This window comes from Pseudomassariella vexata (genome assembly GCF_002105095.1).
Source record: "Pseudomassariella vexata strain CBS 129021 chromosome Unknown BCR38scaffold_5, whole genome shotgun sequence".
Lineage (NCBI taxonomy): Eukaryota > Fungi > Ascomycota > Sordariomycetes > Amphisphaeriales > Pseudomassariaceae > Pseudomassariella > Pseudomassariella vexata.
Window position 1 is genome coordinate 2041792 of NW_024467960.1, and position 15763 is coordinate 2057554.

The 15763-nt window shown below is 50.7% G+C and overlaps 5 protein-coding genes across 5 annotated transcripts; 3 read left to right on the top strand and 2 right to left on the bottom strand.

Annotated features, from left to right (window-relative positions):
- Positions 1-945: 945 nt before the first annotated feature.
- On the bottom strand, positions 946-3694 carry BCR38DRAFT_430037 (ATPase protein). The gene has a single exon (XM_040860015.1). It carries the CDS (start codon positions 3514-3516, stop codon positions 1153-1155), a length of 2364 nt encoding a protein of 787 aa, XP_040717336.1. The 5' UTR covers positions 3517-3694; the 3' UTR covers positions 946-1152.
- Positions 3695-3852: 158 nt separating this feature from the next.
- On the top strand, positions 3853-5424 carry BCR38DRAFT_430040 (elongation factor 1-beta). Its single transcript, XM_040860016.1, has 4 exons — positions 3853-4062; positions 4181-4226; positions 4438-4817; positions 4885-5424. Exons 1-4 carry the CDS (start codon positions 4023-4025, stop codon positions 5112-5114), a joined length of 696 nt encoding a protein of 231 aa, XP_040717337.1. The 5' UTR covers positions 3853-4022; the 3' UTR covers positions 5115-5424.
- A 663-nt stretch (positions 5425-6087) lies between these two features.
- BCR38DRAFT_178538 (phosphoribosylaminoimidazolecarboxamide formyltransferase/IMP cyclohydrolase) lies at positions 6088-8700 on the bottom strand. The gene is made up of 4 exons (XM_040853913.1): positions 8400-8700; positions 8194-8236; positions 6458-7937; positions 6088-6386 (listed from the first exon to the last, which is right to left on the bottom strand). The coding sequence occupies exons 1-4, from the start codon at positions 8500-8502 to the stop codon at positions 6231-6233; spliced, it is 1782 nt and encodes a 593-aa protein (XP_040717338.1). The 5' UTR covers positions 8503-8700; the 3' UTR covers positions 6088-6230.
- Positions 8701-9103: 403 nt separating this feature from the next.
- BCR38DRAFT_408318 (uncharacterized protein) lies at positions 9104-9860 on the top strand (the record flags this gene model as incomplete). The annotated part of the gene is made up of 3 exons (XM_040858254.1): positions 9104-9130; positions 9161-9711; positions 9767-9860. 3 exons carry the CDS (start codon positions 9104-9106, stop codon positions 9858-9860), a joined length of 672 nt encoding a protein of 223 aa, XP_040717339.1.
- A 1626-nt stretch (positions 9861-11486) lies between these two features.
- BCR38DRAFT_178657 (sulfate transporter family-domain-containing protein) lies at positions 11487-15593 on the top strand. Its single transcript, XM_040853914.1, has 6 exons — positions 11487-12119; positions 12174-12890; positions 12962-13104; positions 13165-13708; positions 13762-14195; positions 14252-15593. The coding sequence occupies exons 1-6, from the start codon at positions 11906-11908 to the stop codon at positions 15452-15454; spliced, it is 3255 nt and encodes a 1084-aa protein (XP_040717340.1). The 5' UTR covers positions 11487-11905; the 3' UTR covers positions 15455-15593.
- Positions 15594-15763: the final 170 nt, after the last annotated feature.

Consider the following 15763-nt stretch of genomic DNA (forward strand, 5'->3'; position numbering starts at 1 on the left):
TGTGTTGAGCAAACTAGGACTAAGCCGAAACTGACGATCGGCTCCGAGTACGTCCTAATCAAGAGAATAATAATAACAATGGGATAGGTATCTACGTCTATCAGAACACGCAGTGTACAATGAGAAAAGTGAGGCTGACTACATAGAGTTGTCCACGATGATTGTCCCCATGGATCCACTGGCCCGTAGCAGCTGAATATTAAGAAGTCGGGATGGGTACACAATGCCTCCCAAAGAAGTTCTTTCCAGGCTTACTCGACGCTATTGGAAGATTTAGAGATAGAGGCTCTCCGGGCGAGTCTCTGAAGTTAAGGGTCAAACCCCGCCCGTATCACAGCTTGAAACATCCAGGCTATTCTGCCAGTTCACATACACCAAAGAACTATCAGCCTATTCAGAATCAAGTGTCTCGGTGCTTAACCTCTGGGAGAGGTAGCCTAAACCTCCAAAGCCAAACACAATGAACCACATCCATAGTTCCAAAATAAGGCCCCAGTTGAGCAGTCTCACAAAGCCATTGCGACCACCCAGGCTGACCATAATGCTCTCATCAAGCAGCTTCTTGAGCAGAAGTAACGCATAAAATGCACAATGCATCACCAGCTCCTCCGTGGCAAGAAGCACAAACACCCCACGCAAGACAAGGAGTCTGTCTGAGTCTGCCTGTTAGGCTACCTGTTAGTCTGAAAACCCCGAGAAGAGCCAGGAGTCGTAGGTTGAGACCTTGAACTCTCTTCCCAATGATGAGACGATCACCGAGTTGTACCCGCCCGGGGTGGTGGAAAGATTAATAGATTAGACAGACTGAATAGAGAGCCAGAGCATCTTTAACAAACTGACAACGCATCAAGTGCATCGAACAACCGCATTAGATCTCTTCCTTCCTAGATTAAAGTCAATCACAGAGGAGATAGGCCCTATCTCGTTTGTTGAGGTTTCATATTGCAAAGGAATATACATATCATTGATTGAGTGGCCTGTTCATACATACATGTGTCAAACCCCATCAGACGACCTATTTGCGGATGATCGTCCAATCTGGTATCTAAGAAGAGTAACTACATCCCATACTGTACAGCGTTATACATGGAAATTGGTACAAATAAACGTAACTCATAAGCACGCCCCTAATATGTAACGCCATGGGAAGAATTAAGCAGATTGCTCTGCGAAAACTTCTAAACCGGAGTTATCCTCTTTGATTCTTACGCCAGCAGTGTCACCCCTCTTCAGTGTGCCCCTAATGATTTTGTCTGCAAGTCCATTGCCAATTTCTGTTGTGATGAGGCGGTTCAGTGGTCTCGCACCAAATTTGGGATCGTAACCACGTTCTGCCAACCAGTCGCGGATCTTCCCATCCACGTTAAGGGTGATACGCCGATCATCGAGTCGAGCTTGGAGTTCTTTAAGACGGATGTCAACAATGTCTCGCAGAGCTTTCAGGGACAAGCGTTTGAAGACGATGAAAGAGTCAATGCGGTTGAGGAACTCGGGTGGGTAATTAGAAGCAACTACGTCCAGGACGGCTGTCCGAACGTCAGAGCTAATCTCGCCATCTGGTGTTTCCGTGTACGGGTGCATGGGATTGGCACCGACAAGGATGTCAGCACCCAGGTTAGAAGTTAGCACGATGATAGTGTTCCTAAAGTCGACTTTGTGGCCTTGTGCGTCCGTCAGATAACCCTCGTCCAGTACTTGGAGCAGGAGTGCCGAAATGTCCCGGTGGGCTTTCTCGAATTCATCGAATAACAGAACTGCATATGGTTTCCGGCGTACGGACTCGGTGAGTTGGCCGGCATCCTCGTAGCCAACATAGCCCGAAGGAGCACCGATGAGCCTTGAAATAGTGTGCTTCTCCTGAAACTCGCTCATGTCGAAACGCACTACGGCTTGCTCCGTAGAGAATAGAAAGTTGGCAAGCTTCTTGCAAAGCTCGGTTTTGCCAACACCCGTGGGCCCGAGAAAGAAGAATGAAGCTAGAGGTCGGTTGTCACCGCTGAGACCGGCGCGCTGCATGCGTACGGCATCGGCGACTGCCTTCAGCGCGTCATCTTGTCCGCGGACTGATTCTCGTAGCGTATCCTCCATGTGAACCAATTTCTCAACGTGACCAGAAGTGAGCTTGGTCACTGGAATACTCGTGATTCTTGAGACAACGTTGGCAATGTCATCAGGGCCAACCGAGTCATGGATCAGAGTATCTTGACCATCGACACCTGACGACTCTTCCCCATCCTTTGGTAATTTCTGTTCCAAGTTGGGAATCACACCGAACCGCAATTCCGAGGCACGGGCGAAGTTGCCATTACGCTGTGCTTGGTCCAGCTCGTTTCGGGCCTTATCGAGCTCCTCCTGAACTTTCTTGAGAGACTCGATCTCGCCCCTCTCCTTCTCCCACCTCTCGGTCAGGGTCTTGGCTTCATCTTGGTAATTCTTCAGGTCCGCTTCGAGCTTCTCCCGGCGCTCACGGCTGGCTACATCCTTTTCCTTGCGCAGGCTTTCTAGTTCGATTTGCAGCGTCATAATCTTTTGGTCTAGTCGCATGATGTCTTCGGGCTTGCTTTCTTGTTGTAGACGAAGTGAGCTCGCTGCTTCATCCATCAGATCGATTGCCTTGTCCGGGAGGAATCGGTCCGTAACATATCGGTTCGACAATGTCGCGGCTGCTACGAGTGCACCATCCGTTATTCTGACGCCATGGTGAACCTCGTATTTTTCCTTGATGCCACGCAGAATACTGATTGTGTCCTCAACAGTCGGTTCGTTTACGAGTATGGGCTGGAAGCGTCTTGCGAGAGCAACATCCTTCTCGATCAGCCGATACTCTGCGAGGGTCGTCGCACCACAGCATTGTAACTCGCCTCGTGACAGGGCAGGCTTCAGCAGATTTGAGGCATCAATTGAACCTTCAGCTTTGCCCAAGCCAAGCAACGTATGTAGCTCGTCGATGAAAAGGATGACCTCCCCGTTGGCCTGCTGCACCTCGTTCAAGACCTTTTTCAGCCGCTCTTCGAAATCACCACGGAACTTGGCACCCGCAATGAGCGACCCAAGATCTAAGGATATGACTCTCTTATTCTTGATGCTTTCTGGTACGTCTCCTCGCGTGATGCGCAGAGCAAGACCTTCAAGTACTGCGGTCTTGCCTGTTCCAGCATTGCCTATCAGAACAGGGTTGTTTTTCGTTCGTCGTGACAATACTTGTATGGTGCGTTGAATCTCAGAGTCTCTTCCAATGACGGGATCGAGCTTTCCGTCCTTCGCCCTTGCTGTGAGGTCGATGCCGAATTGCTCCAAAGCCGGCTTCTCGGGCTCGCCACCAAGATTCATGCGATGCGTGCCACCTGGGGGATGTGGCCTGGCGCCATTTGCATATGATCGTATCGCCGTTACTGGGGTCGAGGTTCGTGTGAGTGTCCTAGCTGTGGCGAGCAGGGCCACTCTTGACAACGCTGTGCTGGAAGTAACATCGGCTACCCGCCGCGCGGACGTTAAGAGCTGTCTTCGCGCCAACATTGTAAGATGTGTAGATAGGTCAAGGACAAGATTATCATAAGAGACTTCTCTTGTGTCTAAAGGGCATTTCGGGATAAAGATTAAAACTCCGCTAGCTGAACAGGAGACGAAGGAGATATAACTTAGCCTCTGAACCGTGTGATCTTCGAAGATGCTTAGAGAGTTTTCTAGGTGTTTCGGTCGGGGATTATGAACGGAGCTACCGTTGACAATCGATCGGCCTCGGCAGTGGCTTGATAATGCGTCCGGCCCCTCTTGTGGCTGATAAAGCTAGTCAATTTGAGGCTATCGAATTCTCGAAATTGCGCTTACCCCACCGCTTCGGCCTGAAGGCTCATCTGTCCCGTTGCCATATAAAATCGAAAATTTTGCGAAATGCATCAACCCCGCCAGCTCTTCCAGTCAACATCTCCCAGCTCCTCACAAACTTTCAGACCTGTCACGGTCTCTATTTACTTGGTACCAACACAAAACTCTTTACTGATTTTTGTTTCCAATTTGTAATAATGGGTTTCGCCGACCTTCTCAGTGATGCTGGTGTCACCAGTGAGTCTTCCTCTCAAAGCTATCGCACTCCAAGCAGTCGCACCGACGAGCCAAATCTGCTTCCTCGCTGTCAAGCATGTGAGTCAAGAACATGGCTGACCTGGCATCTTCTCGTCAGTGCTTAACAGCTGGTTGATTACCCGATCCTACATTGCCCCCAGCAGGTAAGCCACGCTCGTCGACCTCTACCCTTTTCCCCTTCCCCACTAGCCCCCCGTTTCCATGATGAGAAAATTGGTCCGTGTTTCTGAGCAGCTTAAGACCCTGCAAATGAGGACGTATACTTTAGCACTTTGTGCACCTCTGATCGAACACCATATGCTCTCTTTGACGTAGTCATCTTCTCCATGATTTGCCTGACTGACCATGCCAAAGCTACGCCCCTACTCAGGCCGATGTCGCTGTCTTCAAGGCTATCAAATCTTCCCCTGACGCGGCGAAGTACCCTCATGCCGCAAGATGGTTCAAGCACGTCGCCTCGTTCGAGGATGACTTTGCTACCCTCCCTGGCGATGCCACCAAGCCCTACTCCGCCTACGGTCCCGAGGAGACCGCTGCCACCTTGAACCCTGCCAAGGCTCCAGCCAACGACGACGATGATGACGACCTCGACCTCTTCGGCAGCGATGACGAGGAGGAAGATCAGGAGGCCGCCAAGATCCGCGAGGAGAACTTGGCCAAGTACAGAGAGAAGAAGGCGACCAAGCCCAAGGTCATCGCCAAGTCTATCGTCACCCTGGACGTAAAGCCCTGGGGTATGTTGCCCCTCCCCGTTACACCTTGACATCTGCCCATTGGAATCAATGCTAACTCTGCAAATAGATGATGAGACCGACATGGTAGCGCTCGAGAAGGCTGTCCGCAGCATCGAGAAGGACGGTCTGGTTTGGGGTGGCTCCCAGCTGATTCCCATCGGCTACGGTATCAGGAAGCTGCAGATCAACATAGTTGTTGAGGACGAGAAGATCTCGATGGATGATCTGTCAGAGGAGATTCAGGAATTCGATGACTACGTCCAGTCTACTGACATCGCTGCCATGCAGAAGCTGTAAATTACTTCTAGCATACGAAGTCACTCATTGCATGATGGAACGATTTTAGAGACATGAAACTTTGATGATCATGACGGAAACTGGTTTGCAGGCTGGCATTTGGGAAAACTTTTGAGATGCCCATTGCGTCTCTAGACATACCCGCCTGAAGAGACATGCTATGAGACGATACCATCATCGGCTTTCCGATTTGACTTGGCATTGCCGTCGTAATGTGATTGTGCTTCAAGTTCCCTCCGCTCAATATTCTAGAATGAATATGATAAAAACTTGGGAAACAGAGTGTTCAAAGTCCCGGGACCCGAGATACGTCAATATTCCCTGCAACCTCCCACGCATATCTCCATATGTAAGCCCCGCGAGAGCAATTGTGATGACACCATTCTACTGCGAAACTATTGGCAACATCTGGTTTTATAGAGCGCAAACTGAAAGCACTAACAAACTCTAGGCCCTGGTGGCATTCCCACTCATCGTAATATTTTGAGTGCGGGTCGGACAGGTAATCAATCTACCTGCCTACATTGGTGTTGCCTACGTATGATAGTCCGTGCCTTCATTGAGTAAATATCTCAGTTTTAGATCTGGGAGCTTGAAGCAACAGGCTTCAGACGTGGTTTGTTACGCGCACGATAAGTCACAAAGTAAGTTCCCATACTTTGCAAACAATTACTTCATGTTGCAGCCGCGTGGGTTCGTTCATCATCAAAATTTCTCCTTCGTCCCAGGTATTACCTACGTCATTCGTGGCCATGCCAAAATCGAGCCCATGCATATTAAGGACTTCAATGCGCTTGGTGAAGTCTGACTCAACTTTAGTAACATGTTGAAACTTTCTGTTGGGCTAACCTCAAGGAGACTCCCGAGATACTAGATACAAGAACGCAATCTTGATATTGCGGCCGAGACTGTCGTTTGGACATATCCTTGTCCTGTCACCGTTATCCAGGAGGAATATCGGGTAGGCTCCCACCCCTTAGCCTAGACCATTTGCCCTGCTACGACATGGGTATCTTTCTATTTTAATTTTACGTCACCCGTAGTTTTTGGCTTTTCACTGTTTCCCTCTCCCAGTCCAACCAACCGTTGCATGATACCCAGTGCCGAGTAAACAGTCTAGTGATGGAAAAGTCGGATGTTCTGCTCCACGAATACGATACCTAGCTTCTCGGCCGTCTCATAGACGGCAGAATCGTTTTGGCTTCCACCGGGTGCTGCGATGAACTTTGCGCCGGAGCGGTGGGCACGGTAGATGTTATCGACGAAGGGGAACTAGGGCCCATGTTAGTCATTATACGTGGCGAAAAAGAAAACAAGGGGCCGGTTGGCTGTGGTAAACTCACAAATGCATCACTGGAGACGGAAACGTCGACGAGCTTAGCGAACCATTCCTCACGCTCTGATTCGGTAAAGGCAGCGGGAACGTCCTCGAAGACAGCCTCGAAGGCGTCCTTCTCTGCGCCAGACTTGGGCAGCTCGCCGCTTACCAACAGGTCGATGGCGTTGCTCTTCTCGGGTCGCTTTGTGCCCTTCTTCCACTTGATGCCGAGGACTCGGGGGTGGAAGCGGAACCACCAGTTATCCGCCTTGTCACCGGCCAGACGAGTGCAGTGGATCCGAGACTGTTGACCGGCACCAAGACCGATGACTTGTCCGTTCTTGGCGTAGCAGACAGAGTTGCTCTGAGTGTACTTCAACGCAATAGTCGCCACTGTTAAGTCTCGGGCAGCAGACTCGGAAAGGGTGAAATCCTTAGGCGTGACAGTTCGTTTAAAAGAGTTGGGCGAAATGATGACGTCATTTCGGTGCTGCTGAAGGTTCACTCCAGCGACGGTTCTCGTCTCGGTCGGACCAGGCTGGTACTCTGGGTCGATCTGCAGGACCAAGTATCTGCCACCTTTCTTCTTCTTTAGAATCTCCAGGGCGGCGTCCTCAAATCCGGGCGCAATAACACCGTCCGAGACCTCCTTGGAGATGATGCTAGCGGTGGGAACGTCGACAATGTCACTGAGAGCAATCATGTCTCCGAAACTGCTCATACGATCGGCTCCACGGGCACGGGCATAGGCCTGGGCAAGGCCGGAGGTCTCGATACCTTGGATATCATCGACAAAGTAGACCTTGCGCTCTTCAGCGCTCAACGGTACGCCGATAGCAGCACCCGCTGGGGACACATGCTTGAAGCTAGCTGCAGCAGGCTTACCAAGAGCTGTCTTGAGCTCCTTGACGAGTAGCCAACCGTTCAGGGCATCCAGGAGGTTGATGTAACCGGGAGAACCGCAAAGAGCCTTGAATGGCAAGTTTCCAGAGGTCATGAAGGCGGCAGCGGGCTTCTGGTGGGGGTTGGCTCCGTAACGAAGCGACGTGTACTGAAGGCCGTCGGCGGCATATCGCGCACGGAAGAACGCCGAGATGTTAGCGTCGTAGTCGGCCGTGTGCTCAAATGCCTTCAGGGCGTATAGTTGACGGCTCTTCTCCTGAATCTCGCCCGCCTCGAGCTCCTTCAGGAATTCTGGGTAGTCACTGGGGTCGCTCAGGATAGTCACGCGCGAGTGATTCTTAGCTGCGGCGCGAATTAGGGTGACGCCTCCAATATCGATCTCCTCCACAGCTTCGGGAACCGTGACGTTGGGCTTTGCGACGGTGTCCTTGAAGGGGTACAGATTGCAGATGACGTAGTCGACCTTATCAATGCTCTGCTCGGCCAGGTCCTTCTCGTCGGACTCGAGGTTGCGCGCAAGAATGCCGGCGTGGACAGCTGGATGAAGGGTCTTGACCCGACCAGCAAGCATCTCGGGGGCCTTGGTAATAGCCGAGATATCCCTGTTTATTTGTTTCAGTCAGTAGTTGTCATAGAAAAATCAGGGGTTGCCGTAAGAGAGTATATGGGCTGAGCACAGCAGGACAACATGGACAAACGTTTATATCGTGGCAGGTCGTTTTTCCCAGCAGACGCCCATCCATCCATGGAATAACCGTAATTCCACCACGATGTTCTATAGTTCCATGTTGTCCACGCATTGCGCCGTCCCAATTCGTCTTCAGAAATCTCGGAATAGGTTGTTGTATTCATTCTTACTCTACCGAAAACCCAGACTCTCGGATCATCTTGGCCGTGCCACCTGAGTATAAATGTCAGCCATCCTACGATTAGACGGATCCCTCCTACATGAGAGACTATTCCCCAACAACTAACAATGAAAAAATTGTTCACAACGGTCCAAATAAAGAAAGAAAGACGTTGTGGAGTCCGCCGTTCGAAACATGTTTCTGAGATAGACGTACCTGATGCGAGAATGCGAACATTCTGCTGGACGAGACCTTTCGCAAGGTCCAGTAGACCGGTCTTATCGAAGACAGAGACAATCGCAATTCGTTGAGTAGCCATGGTCGCGACTGTGATTTCACTACTTAGTCGACTGTCGATCGCACAACTTCTTGTCGTTCTTTCCAGGTAAGACGCAATGTATGGGCATTAACGTACTTCACGATTCTCGAATTTATTGACGTACTTTATGGCGGGGTACTTCGGCGAGATATAAAATTTCGAAATCGCAATCGCGGGGCAGCTTTTTTTTCTTTTGGTTTGGCAGGTCCGACCCACCTACAAGACTGAGCCGCCACTAATAAACGGCTTGTTGCTGACGGAACGCCAAACGTTGTTCAAGAAGCGTGCCCCGCCATCTTTGCGCGTTGCAACCACTTCGCAAACCCGCTTCAGAAAAGTCGTCGTCACTGGAAACAACCTTGGATGAACAGCGGATCACAAGGACATATTGGATACCACTGAGACAAAATAGGGGAAATAATTGGTGCTCCGGTTAGCGATCGGCGAACCATTCAGAGTGGAAGTAGTCATCCCAAGCGCCCTGATTTTGTGCCACTTGAAACGACTGCTTCGGAATTTGAACTGTTTACTTTCCAGCTGTCGCCAAATTGGTGGATTGACTTGCTCACTTCAAGTCAGAGTTGCTGTCACATCAGGCGAGATGTACGGCGACTTAGGAAACAAGCTTGTGAGATAAATGCGATACGCTTCAATACAGTCGCTAATGATTTTTGCTCACAACCAGGTCCAATATGCCAAACGGACTCAAAGCCTGGGGTTCCTCCCGCCATATCAGACCGAAACGGTGCGCGGCGTGACACGCGAAGTCCGCGATCTCGACAAGGACATCGCCCAAAGGCTGGAGCCTTTTGGGGGCTCGTTCAATCCGCAAGCCGATCAAGCAACCGCATGCACCCTACTAGTCAACCATCTCTCGATTCGAAGGAATAAGCGCTGTCTACTTGCCTATCACAAATCACGGACCGACAAGCTCGAGGAGTTGGCATGGAAAGGCTTTGATGTTGTAGATCTCGCGGGGCAGCAGGTGGCATCAGGCAATGCCGGGTCGAACCTGGGCAGCGCCGATGGAGGATCGAGCAGTTTGAGCCCGCAAGAAGAGGATTACATTCGCCAGTATAGTGACCTGCTGGCAGCATACAAGGGTCAATGGACGGACATCGATCTGACGGGAAGTTTGGAACCACCACGGGATCTCTTCATCGATGTTCGGGTCTTGAAAGATGCTGGGGAGATCCAAACTGAATACGGGTAAGCCACTTACTAGAATGCCTTGATTGGAACCCACGCTGATTCAATGCTACAGTGCCATCACATTAACAAAGAACAGCCAGTTCTATGTTCGCCAAGGCGATGTTGAACGTCTGATAGCACAGGGATATCTGCAGAAACTTGGCTGAAAACCTGTCCACGAGCCTAGATACAGTTGACGTCGGGAAAATGCCGCAGTTCCGAGCCACTTCGTGTCTGGTTCGGGGTTTTGTATCTCCTGCAAATCCGCCGAGGTTAACATGACGAGAAATGTTACATCCTCGACGGAACTTCAATGAAGTTCCGCAATTGCATGCCTAGGCACAGTACAGATGACGACCACTCATGGGGGCCACACGCCTGGTCCCGATCAGACTATGAGATATTCAAGGTAAGCCGCTAAGGTCTACGCAATGCGTATGGAGTCGAGCATTTGGAGCCATGTAGACTGCTCAGGCGAGACCTTCCGTCTCCGCGGTCTGGTGCAAGCACCAATGAAAATTGGAGGTGGATCATGCAGCTGCAGGTTGCAGGTTCATGGTAACAGTGGTGCTTCAAGCTGAACCCAATGCGTATAGCCGTAGTGGGGGAACTAGGGTTAGAGGCTTCGGAGTCTGGAGAGAATGCAACACTTGCTCCTCCGAAGAGGTTTTTCCATTTACGACCCCACGAAAGGCCCGTCCCGTTTCCCTTTTAATCCACTCGTAGCAAGATGGACGAATCTTTACTCATGTGAGTAAGTAATAGTGACTGGGATGAAAGAACTAAAAGTGTACATGTCGCGCAAACCTGTTCAAGTCCGACGTGTAATATCAGCCAACATACTTCCGAGACCCGAGATCATCCAACACGGAAGTTTTTGACAGCGGGGTTGCGTTTATTTACGGAGACTGAGAATTGGTGAGTAAGCTTTTCCCGCTCTATCCAGGTGAAGAGATCAATATTAACGACAAGATCGGTAGATCTGTTCCGGTATTTTGTCTTCCCGGTTCGTCTCATAAGTCGAATGATGCATGTCAGACTACATTGTGTAGTCCCGAGTGAGACGAGTATCATGATTAACTGCGGAAATGTATCAGTTGCCCAGTCATCTTCTCACAATTCACACTGTCCGTGACAGTGCTTCAACTTCTGGGCTGCCCCGCCATCGGCGCCGGCACATGGTAATCATCCGCAGTAGGGGTTGTCGCATCATGCACGCTCTCTTCCAACCATAATGCGACTTGGTCTTTGACTTGCATCTGATCCGAAGATTGTTTAGCCGCGTTGTCGAACGACAACGCCGACTTCCCAACTCTCTATCCATCTATTCTCAGTCTACTCCTCAGCCATGTTGTTTCGAAAACGTGAGCTGATGGCTTTGTCACGCACTACTCGTAATTCGAGCCGATTGGCCTTGGCTATGTCGAGTTTGGCTTTAAGGTTGCGTTGGTGGGATTCCCCAATTAAATGAATATCCAACTGTCCCAAGCGCAGACTCGTCGGTTTGCATCGAGCTAAGCTTTGACTTACGACTTTAGTCAGAGCGAAGTCCTCGTGGCTCTTGCGAGTATCGGAGGTAGGTGCTGTTATTTCGTCCTGTGGATGATTCCCTGTTGCATCTATAACTCAATCGGGTCGAGGACAGATGATGACTCGACTCAACCACACCTCAAGACCACGGCGTAGCGGCGCATTTGACCCACGTAATCCATCAGCTGCTCGATGAGAACTTTGGAAATAACGCCGTTTTCCAATATTCGCGATATTCTCGCCGGTGCCGTAGCGCAAAGCGCTGGGCCCCTGTCGAAAGCTTGACAGGGAACTCACTGGGGTCTAGTGGGCGTGGGGCGCAAAACCATGCACATGCAAATTTGTTTGGCTCGCCTGATGATGGACCTGAAGCTGCCCATCCATCCATCCGTGGGTGACGATGATCAAGGTTCTCACTACCATGCATTTCCATCTGCTTTAGCAACCAACCTTTTTCCCCCTCCCATCTCGCCTTATCAGGCTCAGTGGACGCCCGCCCAATTGTGGTGCTTGGTTTTGGCTTTTACAGTTTTATCATTCCATTCTCCCATTTAGGGCGTTTCCAGATTTTCTACGCCGTTGTCTCCGTGTCGTGCGAACGCACTGTGCTCGTTCTCCATGTACATATCGCCTTGAGCGGACTGCGTCAACGCTCGACGACGACGACTTTGGGCCATTGATCATGTCAAGTGTCCCCTTCGGCTTCACCTCATGGAGGAGGAGGTCGCCGTCCATTACTTCGCAGCCTTGCTCTCGAGATATCCCGCGGACGCAGAGCCCGAGTCAGGTCCAACGAGGTCAGGCTGACGCAAGATTGCTCTCTTCTTCCGTCAGCTCGCTTGGATATCGCGAGCCCACGAGGTCTTTCATCCCAGGTTCGGCCAGGGACCGATTATGCAAGTGTCTGGATTGCTCAGCTGGTTCCGTCTATGACTAACAAGTGTCCACAGCCCCTGTTGATAGTGCTAGCTATGCCCGCAGTGTTCGCGAAGACACGGCAGAGCTTGCCTCCTACGTTCTAGCTGACAAGAAAGACGCACGCAGCCCCTCGTTTCTTACACGCAGAACGTCGGACGCTTCATATGCCGGCATTGAGAGTTCGGGACCCTATCATGAAAGCGCCGGCGCCGACGATGTGCCAGTGACGAATGCAGAGACGATCGAGGAAGTGTCGGAGCCAGGGACGCCAGACGATATCGGTGAACATAACTCTGCCCCTGGGCCGTCGATTCTCGCAAGCATGATCAAGAGCTGCCCTCGGCCAAAGAACACAAATGGTCCGACAGAGACCGAGGCTGGCGGACAAGCCGTGATGGCATCGCCGGGCTATCCGCCAGTCAATGACAAAGTAAACGGCAGCTCTGAGACAACACCTTTGTTGCGGTCCAAGTCGAGCGTTTCTTGCCTGCCAGATAGTCCTGAATTGAGTGACGTCGACGACTTGGACGACATCGAAAGTCAGAAACCTCGTCTACAACCGTGGTACCATGGCTACGGGAGTGTCAGAGAAAGGACCCGGGTCAAAGTACGTGGGATTGCAACTACGATGAATCCCAAGACCTGGGATAAGAAAACAGCGTGGCAGCGTATGGTCATGGACCCAGTGAGCTGTATGCCTGCCGTCGTCCTTGGGCTGCTGCTCAATATTTTGGATGCCCTTTCGTACGGTAAGTTACTCCGAACCGACACATTCTTCGACCAGAATTCATCGACTGCCCATTCTAACTTGCACATCCAGGTATGATCTTGTTTCCACTTGGCAACCCCATATTCTCGAGTCTAGGCCCAGCTGGAATCTCCATTTTCTATGTTTCAACGATTGTATCGCAAATTACCTTCTCGATCGGGAGTATATTCAAAGGTGTCGTTGGCTCCGAACTTGTGAGTGACTTTCTACACTGCCTCAGCATACTCGATTGGTTGGTGCTTACTCGTTCGTAGATTGAAGTTGTCCCATTTTTCCACAGTATGGCCGCAACCATTACCGTCCTAGTTGGAGAAGACAAGCCAGAGGCCGTCATTGCCACTACTATTGTGTCGTATGCGATGAGCTCCATGATGACCGGACTTGCATTCTGGCTTCTGGGTAAATTCAAGCTGGGCTACATTGTCGGTTTCATTCCCCGTCACATCCTGATCGGCTGTATCGGAGGTGTAGGCTGGTTTCTACTGCAAACTGGCGTCGAAGTATCAGCTCGCATGGACGACTTTCGCTACGATTTGAATACTGCCAAGAGACTACTACAGCCGGACGCGCTCATTCAATGGATAATCCCTCTTATACTGGCCATCATTCTCTTCGTCCTCCAAAAGAAGATTACCTCGAAGTATTTCGTGTCAGCATACATCCTGTCTATACCTTTGGTCTTTTACTTTTTCGTGTTATCCTTTGACAGTCTGGACCCGCAAAGCTTGCGAGACTCAGGGTGGATTTTCGAGGCCCCACGTGCGGGCGAACCGTGGTGGTATTTTTGGAGTCTTTACAGTAAGTATTGGACTCGTTCCGCTGGTACTGAATGAATGGCTAACCCCAACTAGAGTTCCACCTGGTGGACTGGAGTGCTGTGCTTCAAACCGTGGGAGCAATGTTCGCTCTGACTTTCTTCAGTCTCTTGCACGTACCCATCAATGTTCCCGCCCTTGCGCAAACCACCGGAGAGGACAATGCCGATCTCAACCACGAACTTAAGCTGCATGGATATTCAAATTTCATTGCTGGGGCCCTGGGGAGTATGCAAAACTACTTGGTGTATGCGAATAGTGTGTTCTTCATGAGATCAGGAGGGGATAGCCGCCTTGCTGGATTCATGCTGGCCGCGTTCACAGGCGTCGTCATGGTTATCGGGCCCGTCGTTATAGGTTACATTCCTGTGATGATGGTTGGTACCTTGATTTTCGTTCTAGGTATCGAGCTTCTGGCCGATGCCTTGGTCAACCCAAGACACAAAACCAAGTTGCTCGAATATTTGACGGTAAGCTGCCATCCATTGATATTCCCATTTACCATTTGATATCTAATTCTCTGTAGATTCTGGCTATCATCTTGACCATGGGCATCTATGATTTTGTCGCAGGCATTTTTTTAGGCATCATACTTGCTTTCGTTTCCGTCATCGTGAATCAATCTCGCGTCTCGGCCATCAGAGCTACGTATACTGGCGACCAAGTGGGCTCCATTGTCCGGCGCAATCCCACCCAATGTCATTATCTCCGGCAAGTCAGTCGGCAAACTTACATTATCAAGTTGTCCGGCAATCTATTTTTTGGGACTATTGTCGGAGTTGAGAAGAAAATTCGAGACTTGGTGGCCGACGACGCATTTGCCGACCATCCCATCAAGTATCTCATTATCGACTTGTGGCAAGTAACTGGCATTGACTATTCTGCTGCCGAGGGATTTATGATTATCAATCGGCTACTACAAAAGCGGGGGGTTGTGCTGTTGATCAGTGGCAAAGATGCTGATAGTCATATTGGACGAGATCTCAGGGCCGTTGGTCTTGGTGAAAGTAGCGGCGAGGTCAAGTTTATGCCCGACCTCAACTCAGCTCTCGAGAGTTGTGAGAACGAGCAGCTCAAGGCACTCTATGCGCAACGAGAAGCACTGCGGGTGATTCGGGATTCGCCATCCCGCAACCTTGATGTTCCAAACTGCAACAAAAGCGTGACGAGTCCCACCCTGGACCTCCTATCTCAGTCACCGCGGCGGAACCATCTGAATACAGTAGCCAAGAACGTGCTTGAAGAACACGAGTTGCAACGTGCTGAGCGTTGGCGCAGCATCAGCGAGCCCATCCGGCTCATGCTACAAATTTTCCACGAGCTCAGCGACAAGAATGAAGACTTTTGGTTCCGGGCGAAGGCGTACTTCGTACGGAGAGAATATCCAGCCGGAACGGTTCTATTCAATCGCGGCGACTCGGCGGACGGCTTCTACCTGCTGGAGCGAGGCGAGCTGCGCGCCGACTACGACATGCCCCAAGGCAAGCTGTCGGAACCAATCGTCCAAGGTACGACCTGTGGCGAACTCCCTTTCTTCTCGCAAACCGAACGCACCGCGACGGTATTTGCTGTGAAAGACTGCGTCGCATGGTTCATGGACAGGGAGAACTGGGATAGATTGCGGCAGCAGGAGAACGACATCTACCAGGAGCTGCTCTGTATCTCGTTGAAGCTTACGACGGAGCGGATGAATGCTATTGGCAATTATACCTTGGCGAATGCGAACTAAGGGATGCTGTAGCGACTGGTACAACTGCAGTCATTCTTGGATGAGAGAATGGCATGCAAGCGCTTTGGCCCATCCAGTTTCTGGGACTCAAAGACTGGCGTTTGGATTGGATAAGAATTACAACAAATTGCATCAATACTTTGGTCACAAGGCTGCGGATATGGGCGGTTACTCAGTTTGTTCTAGCATAGCGTTGCATATAGTTGAGCGGTTTCGGCGTCTAATAGTCTCTAGGTAGTTTATTGTAGTCACTGAGGCATCACTAATGCCGACTGGCGATGGATCACATCAATTCCCAGGTCACTTGGT

Coding starts and splice junctions, on each gene's coding strand:
- BCR38DRAFT_430037 (XM_040860015.1), bottom strand. CDS start 3,516: ATGTTGGCGCGAAGACAGCTCTTAACGTCCGCGCGGCGGGTAGCCGAT.
- BCR38DRAFT_178538 (XM_040853913.1), bottom strand. CDS start 8,502: ATGGCTACTCAACGAATTGCGATTGTCTCTGTCTTCGATAAGACCGGT. Junction 8,237..8,399: donor TGTTCGCATTCTCGCATCAG/GTACGTCTATCT, acceptor ATTTATACTCAG/GTGGCACGGCCAAGATGATC. Junction 7,938..8,193: donor GAGTCTGGGTTTTCGGTAGA/GTAAGAATGAAT, acceptor ACAAATAAACAG/GGATATCTCGGCTATTACCA.
- BCR38DRAFT_178657 (XM_040853914.1), top strand. CDS start 11,906: ATGTCAAGTGTCCCCTTCGGCTTCACCTCATGGAGGAGGAGGTCGCCG. Junction 12,120..12,173: donor TTCGGCCAGGGACCGATTAT/GCAAGTGTCTGG, acceptor AAGTGTCCACAG/CCCCTGTTGATAGTGCTAGC. Junction 13,709..13,761: donor GTATTTTTGGAGTCTTTACA/GTAAGTATTGGA, acceptor AACCCCAACTAG/AGTTCCACCTGGTGGACTGG.
- BCR38DRAFT_430040 (XM_040860016.1), top strand. CDS start 4,023: ATGGGTTTCGCCGACCTTCTCAGTGATGCTGGTGTCACCA. Junction 4,063..4,180: donor CAGTGATGCTGGTGTCACCA/GTGAGTCTTCCT, acceptor TCTTCTCGTCAG/TGCTTAACAGCTGGTTGATT. Junction 4,227..4,437: donor TCCTACATTGCCCCCAGCAG/GTAAGCCACGCT, acceptor ACCATGCCAAAG/CTACGCCCCTACTCAGGCCG.